The sequence below is a fragment of the Hyperolius riggenbachi genome, chromosome 9, assembly GCF_040937935.1.
Source record: "Hyperolius riggenbachi isolate aHypRig1 chromosome 9, aHypRig1.pri, whole genome shotgun sequence".
Taxonomy (NCBI): Eukaryota; Metazoa; Chordata; class Amphibia; order Anura; family Hyperoliidae; genus Hyperolius; species Hyperolius riggenbachi.
Window position 1 is genome coordinate 264,351,785 of NC_090654.1, and position 15,104 is coordinate 264,366,888.

Consider the following 15,104-nt stretch of genomic DNA (forward strand, 5'->3'; position numbering starts at 1 on the left):
GCAGCACGGTGGCGTAGTGGAGGGCAGCACGGGGGCGTAGTGGAAGTCAGCACGGTGGCGTAGTGGAGGGCAGCACGGTGGCGTAGCGGAAAGCAGCACGGTGGAGTAGCGGAAGGCAGCACGGTGGCATAGCGGAAGGCAGCACGGTGGCGTAGTGGAGGGCAGCACGGTGGCGTAGTGGAGGGCAGCACGGTGGCGTAGTGGAGGGCAGCACGGTGGCGTAGTGGAGGGCAGCACGGTGGCGTGGTGGAGGGCAGCATGGTGGTGTAGCGGAGGTCAGCACGGTGGCGTAGCGGAAGGCAGCACGGTGGAGTAGCGGAAGGCAGCACAATGGCGTAGTGGAGGGCAGCACGGTGGCGTAGTGGAGGGCAGCACGGTGGTGTAGTGAAGAGCAGCACAGTGGCGTAGGGGAGGGCAGCACGGTGGTGTAGTGGAGAGCAGCACAATGGCATAGTGGAGGGCAGCATAGTGGCGTAGGGGAGGGCAGCACGATGGTGTAGCGGAGAGCAGCACGGTGGTGTAGCGGAGGGCAGCACGGTGGCGTAGTGGAGGGGAGCACAATGCCGTAGTGGAGGGCAGCACAGTGGCGTAGTGGAGGGCAGCACGGTGGTGTAGAGGAGGGCAACACGGTGGCGTATTGGAAGGCAGCACGGTGGCGTAGTGGAGGGCAGCACGGTGGCGTAGGGGAGGGCAGCACGGTGGTGTAGTGGAAAGCAGCACGGGGGCGTAGTGGAGGGCAGCACGGTGGCGTAGTGGAGGGCAGCACGGTGGCGTAGTGGAGGGCAGCACGGGGGCGTAGTGGAAGTCAGCACGGTGGCGTAGTGGAGGGCAGCACGGTGGCGTAGCGGAAAGCAGAACGGTGGAGTAGCGGAAGGCAGCACGATGGAGTAGCGGAAGGCAGCACGGTGGCGTAGTGGAGGGCAGCACGGTGGCGTAGTGGAGGGCAGCACGGTGGCGTAGTGGAGGGCAGCACGGTGGCGTAGTGGAGGGCAGCACGGTGGCGTAGTGGAGGGCAGCACGGTGGCGTGGTGCAGGGCAGCATGGTGGTGTAGCGGAGGTCAGCACGGTGGCGTAGCGGAAGGCAGCACGGTGGAGTAGCGGAAGGCAGCACAATGGCGTAGTGTAGGGCAGCACGGTGGCGTAGTGGAGGGCAGCACGGTGGCGTAGTGAAGAGCAGCACAGTGGCGTAGGGGAGGGCAGCACGGTGGTGTAGTGGAGAGCAGCACAATGGCATAGTGGAGGGCAGCATAGTGGCGTAGGGGAGGGCAGCACGATGATGTAGCGGAGAGCAGTACGGTGGTGTAGCGGAGGGCAGCACGGTGGCGTAGTGGAGGGGAGCACAATGCCGTAGTGGAGGGCAGCACAGTGGCGTAGTGGAGGGCAGCACAGTGGCGTAGCGGAGGGCAGCACGGTGGCGTAGTGGAAGGCAGCACGGTGGCGTAGTGGATGGCAGCACAGTGGCGTAGGGGAGGGCAGCACGGTGGTGTAGTGGAGGGCAGCACAGTGGCGTAGGGGAGGTCAGCACGGTGGCGTAGCAGAAGGCAGCACGGTGGCGTAGCGGAAGGCAGCACGGTGGCGTAGCGGAAGGCAGCACGGTGGCGTAGCGGAAGGCAGCACAATGGCGTAGTGGAGGGCAGCACGGTGGCGTAGCGGAAGGCAGCACGGTGGTGTAGTGGAGGGCAGCATGGTGGTGTAGTGGAGGGCAGCACGGTGGTGTAGTGGAGAGCAGCACAATGGCATAGTGGAGGGCAGCACAATGGCGTAGTGGAAGGCAGCACGGTGGCGTAGTGGAGGGCAGCACGGTGGCGTAGTGGATGGCAGCACGGTGGCGTAGTGGAAGGCAGCACGGTGGCGTAGTGGAAGGCCGCACGGTGGCGTAGTGGAAGGCCGCACGGTGGCGTAGTGGAGGGCAGCAGGGTGGCGTAGTGGAGGGCAGCACGGTGGTGTAGTGGAGGGCAGCACGGTGGTGTAGTGGAGAGCAGCACAAAGGCATAGTGGAGGGCAGCACGATGGCGTAGTGGAAGGCAGCACGGTGGTGTAGTGGAAGGCAGCACGGTGGCGTAGTGGAAGGCAGCACTGTGGCGTAGTGGAAGGCAGCACTGTGGCGTAGTGGAAGGCAGCACTGTGGCGTAGTGGATAACACTCTTGCCTGGCAGTGCTAAGTTTCTGGTTCGAATGACAGGCAGGGAACTATCTGCATGGAGTTTGTATGTTCTCCCCACGTCTGCATGGGTTTCCTCCCGGTAAATCAGCGCTTGTGTCACACATAGGATGCGGCATTCCATTTTAATCCAAGCTCTGCCCTGTTAAAGGACAACTGAAGTAAGAGGAATACGGAGGCTGACATATTTATTTCGTTTTAAACAATGCACATTGCCTGGCTGTCCTGCTGATTCTGTGCCTCTAATAATTTTAGTCTTAGACCCTGAACAAGCATGCAGATCAGGTGTCTCTGCCCAAAGTCTGTCTGCATTAGCTTCATGCTTGTTTCAGACGCTACTGGTGCCAGAAAGATCAGCAGGTCTGCCAGGCAACTGGAAATAAATATGGCAGCCTTCATATTACTCTCCCTTCAGGTGTCCTTTAATATGTGGAATTTGAGTCTGGAGCACTGTTAATGCAGACTTAGACCAAGAGATGATGAAAGCGGATATTCCTGAAAATTGTATCTGTAAATATGCTGATTGCCGGTCTTCTCTGAGTCGCAGTTCCGGAACCAGCATGCCATTCTGTGACCGCTACCCGTGCCATTATGCGTGCTTATTGCTGGCGTGAGTGAAATTACTGAAGCAGAGAGATGACAACCAGGCAAGCGAGAGGTCAGGCAGGGCAGCTTTCATCCATTTAAACCATCTCCCTGTGCGCAATAAAAGCTGCGCAATTAGTGACAGAAGACACGGACGTGTCGGTAAAGACATCTCGGCAGATCTCAGAGGCAGAGATGAGAGCCCTGATAGGTAGGACAGGCCTGGCGTGCGCTGAGCTGTCATCATCGTCCACATCGCGCACATCTCCCCCCCCCACCCCACTGCATGAGCTCATTGTGGGGACCACTTCCATCCTGATGTCCAGCCCAGACGCTCTGCGTTCCTCTGGTGAGCCGGGAGTTAAACTCTCTGCAGCACGGCCATTATCCAGATGAGATCATGCTGCGGTCTTGGCTTCGGTCTCCGTGTGCATCTTATCAGCTTATCGTACACGCTGCCTCGGGGGGACGCTGGATTAGAATGGAGAGGAGAGACGCCGCCGGCTGCTTTGTGAAATTAATTGGAAAATAGGTGCCTGGGGAAACCTTCCGGCAACATTCGCAGGAGCTGTGGTTCTGGTGACCATTGGATGGTCTGCCGGGCATCCTGGAACTTGTGGTGCATTTCAGATCAAAGTCTCTGGAGACCCTGGGAATGAGGCCCTCAGATCAGTCTACAGCATTACCCTAAAAATGAGGCCCTCAGATCAGAGTCTATAAAGTTACCCTGGGAACCTCATCAGGCTCTGATCTGAGTCTCTGGAGTTACCCTGGGAATGAGGGCCTCAGATTAGAGTCTATAGTTACCCTGGGAATGAGGGCCTCAGATTAGAGTCTATAGTTACCCTGGGAATGAGGGCCTCAGATTAGAGTCTATAGAGTTACCCTGGGAATGAGGTCCTCAGATCACAGTCTATAGAGTTACCCTGGGAATGAGGTCCTCAGATCAGAGTCTATATAGTTACCCTGGGAATGAGGTCCTCAGATCAGAGTCTCTGGAGTTACCCTGGGAATGAAGGTCTCAGATCAGAGTCTGTAGAGTTACCCTGAGAATGAGGTCCTCAGATCAGAGTCTGTAGAGTTACCCTGGGAATTAGGGCCTCAGATCAGAGTCTGCAGTTACCCTGGGAATGAGGCCCTCAGATCAGAGTCTATAGAGTTATCCTGGGAATGAGGGCCTCAGATCAGAGTCTGTAGAGTTACCCTGGGAATGAGGTCCTCAGATCAGAGTCTATATAGTTACCCTGGGAATGAGGTCCTCAGATCAGAGTCTATATAGTTACCCTGGGAATGAGGTCTTCAGATCAGAGTCTATAGAGTTACCCTGGGAATGAGGGCCTCAGAACAGAGTCTGCAGTTACCCTGGGAATGAGGGCCTCAGATCAGAGTCTATAGAGTTACCCTGGGAATGAGGGCCTCAGATCACAGTCTAAAGAGTTACCCTGGAAATGAGGGCCTCAGATCAGAGTCTCTGGAGTTACCCTGGGAATGAGGGTCTCAGATCAGAGTCTGTAGAGTTACCCTGGGAATGAGGGCCTCAGATCAGAGTCTGTAGAGTTACCCTGGGAATTAGGGCCTCAGATCAGAGTCTGCAGTTACCCTGGGAATGAGGCCCTCAGATCAGAGTCTATAGAGTTATCCAGGGAATGAGGGCCTCAGATCAGAGTCTGTAGAGTTACCCTGGGAATTAGGGCCTCAGATCAGAGTCTGCAGTTACCCTGGGAATGAGGCCCTCAGATCAGAGTCTATAGAGTTATCCAGGGAATGAGGGCCTCAGATCAGAGTCTGTAGAGTTACCCTGGGAATGAGGGCCTCAGGTCAGAGTCTATAGAGTTACCCTGGGAATGAGGGCATCAGATCAGTCTGTAGAGTTACCCTGGGAATGAGGGCCTCAGATCAGAGTCTGCAGTTACCCTGGGAATGAGGTCCTCAGATCAGAGTCTGTAGAGTTACCCTGGGAATTAGGGCCTCAGATCAGAGTCTGCAGTTACCCTGGGAATGAGGCCCTCAGATCAGAGTCTATAGAGTTACCCTGGGAATGAGGGCCTCAGATCAGAGTCTAAAGAGTTACCCTGGGAATGAGGCCCTCAGATCAGTCTCTGGAGTAGCCCAAAGCAACTTCATGTCACTCCTGCATCTTTCATTCTACAGGAAGCGGTGAACCACACCTGGAGGGATGATGGCTCTGCATAAACAGCATCTGAAGTAACCCCATCCATAGTGACTTCCCAATGCCGGATTTACAACTCAGGAGCCTGTAGGAATAGGCGTTCTGGCGCCCTAAGCTCCGCCCCTCAACAGGCCACACCCCAATCCTGGCCTGCATGCAGGCCATCAAATTGCTGAGCGGTGGGACCACCGGATGGCAAGTGAACTGTGTGCGGCTGCCGCCTCCCAGCTTTTGAATTGCAAAATAGGGAAGTTCAGAGACCAACCTTTGCAGGATAAGGTGCTTGAAGGCACTTGCCTACAGCGCCTTATGCTAAATCTGTCCCTGAGACTTCCTGAGAAAGAAGGAAAACATGTAGAAGTATTGAGCAGTGATCGGAGGAAACCTCGCAGGAATAACGGTTATGTCTGTGTGGTACAGATTGTTAGTATGTAGCGAACACAGGGAGTCCAGCGCAGGAGACTTGGGCACACAGGGAGTAACTTCGGTGCCGTCAGAAGACAGAGCTGAAGTTACTACCAGCAATTACTGGAAGCCAAATTATTTCATTCCCCACCATCCACAGTGGCCTGGAGGGGGAATAGTATTTAGCAAGGTCGGGACTTGTGCAGCAGCGGGATCAGCCATATACCAGCTGTATCCTGCGCCCAAGTTTCCCGCGCCGATTCCTCTCGTACGCAGTATGTAGACGTATACAGAGATGATTTGCATCAGACTGTTTATTTTCCTTGGTAAGATGGAGATAGCGGAGACAAATCTGCACACTGAAACGTCACTTCGGCACAAGGATTGGCTGCAGAGAATGTGGGGTCATTTAGCGTTCCAGCAGACATGAGGTTATTACCACCGCAGTATGAAGGGGCACAGCTGGTGAAGGGGTCCTAGTCAGCAGACCTCATCATAAGCAGCTGATGGGGAGGACAAGGACCATCCAGAACGGTCGCAGAGTAGATTGCATTTCGCAGACGCCAGTTCTCCCATCCTCTTGTGATAAGCGAGTCATATCCACCTTTATTACCTGAAGACATTCATTAGCCCTCATCACAGCCCCTCCATGAATGATCTCATGACAATGATGTCACTGGCTGGGTGCAGTACCACAATGCTGCCACCAGGTGACTCCAGCACACAGCAGCAGCCCTTCATACAAGCCACGATCTCAGCCCTGTACGGGTGCAATCACCAGACTAAATGTGATCACAATCTACCGACCAGCAAACAGATGCAATGTGCATAGTTCAAAGATTTCAGTTGAGAAAACACAAAAACTTCAAGTGATAAGGACTATTACGGCTGAAAAAGGCTGGTGAACGAGAGAGGTGAAAGGCATAGTAAGCAGCAATAAAATGGCAACAACACAAAAAATTACAGCTGAATTCAATACAGGTAAATCGCAAAGCATACTCCAATGCACAACAAGATGGACTTTGCAAAGGATGGGCTTTAGCAGCAGGAGGCCAACAAGAGTGCCTTTGGTATCACAGAAAAATAGGAAAAAATGCCTATTGTGGGCCCTTGCCACCGTTCTCGAACAGTCTCAAATCGGAGGAACATCAATCAGAGTTTAACCTGCTTCCATGGCCAGCTCAGTCCCCGACCTCAATCCTATTAAACACAGGACAAAGTCAAAGATCACTTCAAAGCTTGGAAATGCCACCATCCAATCTGACCCAACTTAGAGCTGCCATTATATGAGCATGGGCCAACATTCCTCAGCAATGGTATCACCAACTTGTGGAGTCCTTGCCAAAAAGAATAGCGACTGTGATCAGACCTAAAGGTGGAACAACTCATTAGTACAGGGTGTGTCTAATTTGTTGCCACTCAGTGTAAAGTTGTCTGAAGGGTGACTAAGAAGAAAATTAGGAAAACCAGAAGCTGTTTGTGGGGGATTGAGACCAGTAACAATATGAGGGTATTTGTGGGGGATGATAGTTGCACTGTATATATGTAGATAGCACTCACCTATCTATTTTAAGAGCGTCTTCCCCACCCCTACCTCTTTATACTTCTCTGTGTTGTTTACACCCACTTTAGAGCTATATGTGCCATAGTACTCCAGAGCACAGGTTCTCAACATGCGGTACGTGTACCCTAGGGGGTACTTCTGATGGTTACAGGGGTACTCGGGCTTGATATACTTAGCCAAGAAAACAGATTTAGAGTTTTAGAAAATGATAAATCTTATTTAAACAACGCCAAATTAGTAGTTTAGCTAATTAAAAGCAATAGTAAATGCTTGGGAATTGTTTAGAACCAATTATCATGTACTACGATTAAATATACATTTATCAAGGGGTACTTGTGATAATGCTTACTATGCTAGGGGGTACTTGGTGAGTACAGGGTTTTAAAGGGGTACACACTGATAAAATGTTGAGAAACACTGCTCTAGAGGACTGTTGTAACACATTTATCGGCATGTCTATCTAGTAGGTATAGCTCACTTAGCATTGCACACAGAACGGGGCTAGCTACACCCCACTCAGTTTGACAATTGTGAGTGGAGGGGGATCAGCAACGACACCCCATTTTTGTAGGAAAAGTAGTGTGAACACCGCTGCACCCCACCAGTCCCTCTGACAGTGCACGACCAGGTCAGCAAGGCCCACGTGAAGTACAAAAGCAAGAGGTCCGCACTTGTCCAAGCTCTTAATCATTGCACTAGCTCTTAATCATAGCTTGATTAAGAGCTAGTGCAGCTCGAAACAGGTCAGCTTTTTGATGCATGTGTTGTTACTGGATATGTCCTAAATAAAGAATCGGAACCTTGGACAAGTGCGGACCTCTTGCTTTTGTACCCCATTTTTGTCATGCAATGTAACTGTAGTGTGAACCTTCACAGTGCTATATATGTTATGCGTCAGAGGGGGTGACTAACATATGCACACCTCTGTCTTTTACGATTGTTGTGTATACAAAGACTATTTAGTCTCGTTTCAGTACCTATAAGGCTGGTCCTTGGACCTCAGTGTTTAATTTATTAATTCCCTGGTACCCATTCAGTGAGTGGGTTGTTGGTGTTTGTGGGGGGACTGGAAAGCAGCTGAGACCATGGAGACATTTGTGGGGTGCCGTAAGCATTCTAGAATGTGGAGAAGTTTGAGGGCCGACAGGGAGGTATTTGGTAAAATGGAGTTGTTTGTGGGGGTGGCTGAAAATAGTTATAAATATAAAACAATTTATAGGGTGCCTTTGACTCAAATATGTGTCTAAATAATGAGGCATAACTTGTTTCTTATACATCTAATACTAGCAAGCAGATGGCAAATTTTCAGAGCAAGAGGCCCACAACCACTTAGCAGCTGTTGCTCAGAAATCACACTGCAGATTTACTCACACAGGAGGACACACCCACTCTATCTATAAGCAAAGTAAACCAGACAGGACTTTGGTGTTATCCTCTCTCCAAACAGGCAGGCAATGCTGGATATTCTAATAAGTAAACCCAGTGAGATTTGCACCCACGGTTGCCATTTTCCTTATAACATTTTTCCACATCCTCATAGGTATAAAAGTATCACTCAGCTGAAAATATTGTCACGTGTCAGCCCCCCCACCACTTCAACTGGACCGCCAATTCCTGTGGATTAAAGGGGACCTGAACTCAGAACTTCCTCTCTGCTCAAAAATAAGCAACAGCATATTCACCTTTAAATAAAACCATTTCTCTGTTACAGCTGATACAAATCCTGCAATAAACCTGCAGTGTGCCTACTTCCTGCTTTCATGGAAGCAGACATAGGGTTAACATCCTGTGTTTACAAATTAGCTGTTCTGCCGAGGCAGCCAGCTGACAGCAGAGAGATCAAATTACAGTTCTGATTAGTCACAGATAAGGGGGGCAATTAGACAGGCTAAACTCTCTAAATACATACAGGGTACATTTCTCTATGTTTTCCTTCTGTCCTGTGCAAGAGTTCAGGTCCACTTTAAAATCTGTGATTGCCATATTTAGAAAGCTATGAATAGTTGTTCTGCACTTTAAAAATAGAGAACGCTTTATACTACAATGGACAACATTAAGGTGAGTAGCAGAGCACCAATTTAGGTTCATTTGCATAGTGATGGTCAAGTAGATGCAAATAACTTCACGTTGATGCAAATTTATGTCTATTTTTAGGCAGCTTGAAAATGAACCAATCAAATCCTGCTGAGGTAAATTTCAATTGGTTCATTTCCAAGCTGCAAACGTTTGCATAAAAATTTGCATCAACTGGAAATTATTTGAAATCTACTTGACCATCACTAAATTCAGAATGCCGTGAACAAAGCACAGGCCACCAGTACATATAATTTGGATACCCCTTCTGTAGACTAGACATAACAGTAGCAAGCAGACATGGAAAAGCATAACGAAATGACAGCAGCAGCACTGTGTGGAATGTCAGATGAATAGTGAAGAGAAGTCGCTGCACTATTTGGTCACGGTGTCCCGGAGGTCACACTCACTGACGGGAAATTTCTGTGTTCCGAAACCGGAGACTACATCACCTGTCAGCCCAAATCCCATCAGTATCTCCACCTGAACACATCTTAAGGGGCCCATACACCTAACGATTTTCCTGCCGATATACAGCCGTTTCGAGCACAGTGATCGAAACGACTGTGAAATCGCCGCGCACACCGCTGACAGAACGATAGATTTCCGTCCGAAATCGATCGTTCCCGTACGGAAGATTTTTCTCGATTGCCGGCAGGTCGGGAGTGCGTCGTTAGCGGCGTTCGAATGCCCGACGACGGATGCAATACAGCGGTAATACATTACCTGCTCCAGCCGGCGCGAGTCCCCTGGTCGTCTTCTCCGTTTCGGGCTCCAGAGCTACACAGAACTTCATGTCCCGGCAGGAAGTTTAAACAGTAGAGCTCCCTCTACTGTTTAAACTTCCCCTGGACAGGAAGTTCAGTAGCCTGAGCGGAGAAGAAGACAGCGGGGATTCGCGCCGGCCAGAGCGGGTAATGTATGCGGGGGGGGCGGCAGCAGCGGCAGCTCCGGCAGCTCCACAGATTGTGATCGGTTTCAGGCTGAAATCGATTCACATTCTGTTTGCAGTAAAGGCAGCCATACGATCCCTCTCTGATCAGATTCGATCAGAGAGGGATCTATCTGTTGGTCAAATCTGATGGCAAATCGACCAGTGTGTGGCCACCTTTACAGAGGAACTGTAACCCAGGACTGAACTTCATCCCAATCAGTAGCGGATACCACCTTTCCCACGAGAAACTTAACTTTTCTCAAACAGATCATCAGGGTGGTCTGTGTGGTTGATATTGTGGAAAAACCCCTCCCACAGTGTGATGTCATGACTGTGGTCCTGACAGTTTGCTGTCTGTGAACCTCGGTGCATTGTGGGAAATAATGACTTTTTCCAACTGCCAAGCAAGCAGCATCTCCCTCTGTGCATAGAACTCTCAGTAACGAAAACTTCGGTACAGATCTCCTGGCTCGTCAATACCGCTTTCAGCAGGTTTCTGCTAGACGAGCCAGGCTCGTCAATACCACCAGGAAGGCTACACAATACCAGTTTGCCTGGCAGTCCTGTTCATGTTCTGACATCAGTAGTGTCTGAGTCATTACCCTGAAACAAGCATGAGGCAAATGCAATCAGACTTCAATTAGAGCATTTGATCTGCATGATTGTTCAGGGTCTATGGCTAAATGTACTAGAGGCAGAGGATCAGCAGGAAAGCTAGGGAACTTGCATTGTTAAAAATGAAACAATCATGGCAGTCTCCATATCCCTCTTACTTCAGGTTCCCTTTAAAGCAACTTCACTCTCTAGGATACAACAAACCAGTGGTCAGTGCTGGGGTTACGACCCTTTGGGATCACCAAATACCCCTCACAGGAATTGCAGATACGATGGTCATACAGGAAGTAATGGATTGGTTATCACTCGTAGCAACAACATGACAAGAAGGATGTGATTGGTTGCCATGGGCCATCACAAAGCACGTGCACTCACCCCTCTCGCAGGTCCTGCCCCAGTGCCCGGTGCCGGTGCAGTCACACACGAAGCGGTTCCAGCCATCCCTGCAGGCGGCGCTGTTCTTACAGGGGTAGCTGTCGCACTGCTTGCCACTCATGCGGGTGCAGGAGGATTTCACACCGGCCGCGTTCTGCGCCTCCGCCAGCTGTCGGATGTTCTTGCTGCGCCCGTCAATGAACAAATCCCGGATGCAGCCCACATAACCATAGTTCAACATGGCCGTCCACAACTCTGTGGGCAGGATGAGCCCCGCCCGATTCTCAGGAAGACCCCCCAGGTACATGTCGCCCTCCAGGTCCAGAATCTCACTCTCCCCACTGGCGGTGAAAGGGGTGCGCTTGCTGTTCACGGAGATGGTGCCTGTCCAATGAGAAAAGAGGGAATGTTAACATCAATGCAACCAAACACAGATGTCACAAAACAAACTTCATGTTTCTGACGAACGTCCTTAATGTATGAGGGTGCCTCTCTACAGCCCCAGACATGCTCCAGACCTATACAACCCGCATATATGCTCCAGACATGAGGAGCACCTATACAACTCTCATACAAGATCCAGACATGAGGAGCACCTATACAACTCTCATATATGCTCCAGACATGAGGAGCACCTATACAACCTCATATATGCTCCAGACATGAGGAGCACCTATATAACCCTCATATATGCTCCAGACATGAGGAGCACCTATATAACCCTCATATATGCTCCAGACATGAGGAGCACCTGTACAACCCTCATATATGCTCCAGACATGAGGAGCACCTATACAACCTCATATATGATCCAGACATGAGGAGCACCTATACAACTCTCATATATGATCCAGACATGAGGAGCACCTATACAACCCTCATATATGCTCCAGACATGAGGAGCACCTATACAACCTTATATATGATCCAGACATGAGGAGCACCTATACAACTCTCATATATGATCCAGACATGAGGAGCACCTATACAACTCTCATATATGCTCCAGACATGAGGAGCACCTATACAACCCTCATATATAATCCAGACATGAGGAGCACCTATACAACCTCATATATGATCCAGACATGAGGAGCACCTATATAACTCTCATATATGATCCAGACATGAGGAGCACCTATACAACTCTCATATATGCTCCAGACATGAGGAGCACCTATACAACCCTCATATATGATCCAGACATGAGGAGCACCTATACAACCTCATATATGATCCAGACATGAGGAGCACCTATACAACCCTCATATATGCTCCAGACATGAGGAGCACCTATACAACCTCATATATGATCCAGACATGATGAGCACCTATACAACCCTCATATATGATCCAGACATGAGGAGCACCTATACAACCCTCATATATAATCCAGACATGAGGAGCAACTATACAACCCTCATATATGATCCAGACATGAGGAGCACCTATACAACCTCATATATGATCCAGACATGAGGAGCACCTATACAATCTCATATATGATCCAGACATGAGGAGCACCTATACAACCCTCATATATGATCCAGACATGAGGAGCACCTATACAACCCTCATATATGATCCAGACATAAGTAGCACCTATACAACCTCATATATGATCCACACACGAGGAGCACCTATACAACCCTCATATGTGATCCAGACATGAGGAGCACCTATACAACCCTCATATGTGATCCAGACATGAGGAGCAACTATACAACCCTCATATATGATCCAGATATGAGTAGAACCTATACAACCCCCATATATTATTCAGACATGAGGAGCACCTATATAACCCTCATATATGATCCAGACATAAGGAGCACCTATATAACCCTCATATATGATCCAGACATAAGTAGCACCTATACAACCTCATATATGATCCACACATTAGGAGCACCTATACAACCCTCATATATGATCCAGACATGAGGAGCACCTATACAACCCTCAAATATGATCCAGACAGGATCACCTATACAACCCTCAAATATGATCCAGACAGGAGCACCTATACAACCCTCATATGTGATCCAGACATGAGGAGCTCCTATACAACCCTCATATATGATCCAGATATGAGTAGAACCTATACAACCCCCATATATTATTCAGACATGAGGAGCACCTATATAACCCTCATATATGATCCAGACATAAGGAGCACCTATAAAACCCTCATATATGCTCCAGACATGAGGAGCTCCTATACAATCTCATATATGATCCACACATGAGGAGCACCTATACAACCCTCATATATGATCCACACATGAGGAGCACCTATACAACCCTCATATATGATCCAGACATGAGGAGCACCTATACAACCCTCAAATATGATCCAGACAGGAGCACCTATACAACCCTCATATGTGATCCAGACATGAGGAGCACCTATACAACCCTCATATGATCCAGATGTGAGGAGCACTTATACAACACTCATATATGATCCAGACATGAGGAGCACCTATACAACCTCATATATGATCCAGACATGAGGAGCACCTATACAACTCTCATATATGATCCACACATGAGGAGCACCTATACAACCCTCATATATGATCCAGACATGAGGAGCACCTATACAACCCTCAAATATGATCCAGACAGGATCACCTATACAACCCTCAAATATGATCCAGACAGGAGCACCTATACAACCCTCATATGATCCAGACATGAGGAGCACCTATACAACCCTCATATGTGATCCAGACATGAGGAGCACCTATACAACCCCCATTTTTGATCTACACATGAGGAGCACCTATACAACCCCCATATTTGATCCACACATGAGGAGCACCTATACAACCCTCATATGATCCAGACATGAGGAGCACCTTAAAAGTGTCAAAGCGAGCAGTGGTGACTGTTATTCATACTTTATTTGTTATAGAAACATGAGATTAAACTCACATATGATAAAGTGCAATAACAGCTTCACTGGAGTCTGATCACTATGTGGTAGTTGCATCAGCCTTATTGAAGTTTGAGGCATTCATCCTCTGGCAATCTGCAAACGCACGTGTCCGAATCAGTTACAGGAGTGTCTCTAGAACTGGTTATGGTAAAGAGCCTACTCTAGAACCCTCCATTAGCAGAGATGGGCCTGCTCTAGAATCCTTCACTAGCAGAGATGGCCTACTCTAGAACCCTCCACTAGCAGAGATGGCCTGCTCTAGGACCCTCCACCAGCAGAGACGGCCTGCTCTAGGACCCTCCACCAGCAGAGATGGCCTGCTCTAGAACCCTCCACTAACAGAGATAGCTTACTCTAAAACCCTCCACTAGCAGAGATGGCCTGCTCTAGGACCCTCCACCAGCAGAGATGGCCTGCTCTAGAACCCTCCGCTAACAGAGATGGCCTGCTCTAGAACCCTCCACTAGCAGAGATGGCCTGCTCTAGAACACTCTACTAGCAGAGATGGCCTGCTCTAGAACCCTCCACCAGCAGAGATGGCCTGCTCTAGAAGCCTCCACTAGCAGAGATGGCCTGCTCTAGAACCCTCTGCTAGCAGAGATGGTGGGACTAGAACCCCCTTCTCTCCACACACTCGAGGCTGCAATGATCAGAGAGGTGTATGTTACCCGGCACATGATAATTGTGCTCCCAGAGAGTTCACGGGTTTCAGCCTCTGTGTAATGGATGTAACATGTAACCTCATTGGGGTATTTACTCTTCTCGCTGTGCAGATAATTCAATCAATCTTAATGACGAAGTGCCAGCAATCTCCACGCAGCGCAAATGTCAAGAGCGTTTTCATTAGAAAGGTTAATACAAGAGGGAGACGGGAGGAGCTCAGAGCGCCCCTCGCCGCAGCATCAGCCAACTACAAAAGAGGGCCAGAGCGGATTGTGAGCTCACGACACAGGTGGGTCAGGAGGGCGGCTGGCTCCGGTACCACAGATAATTACCTCCATCTACAATCGGCTCTCCATAAAGACAAATGTTGCCGCACAGCGTGTGGAGAAAAAGCAGAAACAGATTAAATGCCTTCCCTTATAGACTGTGTGCTGTGCAAACCCTCAGCTCTACGTCACAGCATGCCAGGGAGACAGATGTGGGGCGGATGGAGGGATTTATGGGTGGATGGATATAGGGGTTGATAGGAGGATGTATGGGTGGAGATATGGATGGATTGGTTTAACAATGGCTGGTTGGATAACGCGTAGATAGATAACGTTATGGGAAGGTGGA

General features: G+C 49.5%; 1 protein-coding gene across 21 annotated transcripts in view; it reads right to left on the reverse strand.

The window, feature by feature from the left end:
• NRXN3 (neurexin 3) overlaps positions 1-15,104 on the reverse strand; it is a 705,883-nt gene that overhangs the window by 449,815 nt on the left and 240,964 nt on the right. For all 21 annotated transcript variants that reach the window (XR_011024153.1, XR_011024152.1, XR_011024151.1 and 18 more), the window contains one exon: positions 10,883-11,266. Coding sequence is in view for 18 of the 21 variants with exons in the window: in XM_068254465.1 (XP_068110566.1) it covers positions 10,883-11,266 (384 nt within the window). In the remaining 3 variants the exon portion in view is untranslated. The remainder of the gene's footprint in view (positions 1-10,882; positions 11,267-15,104) is intronic.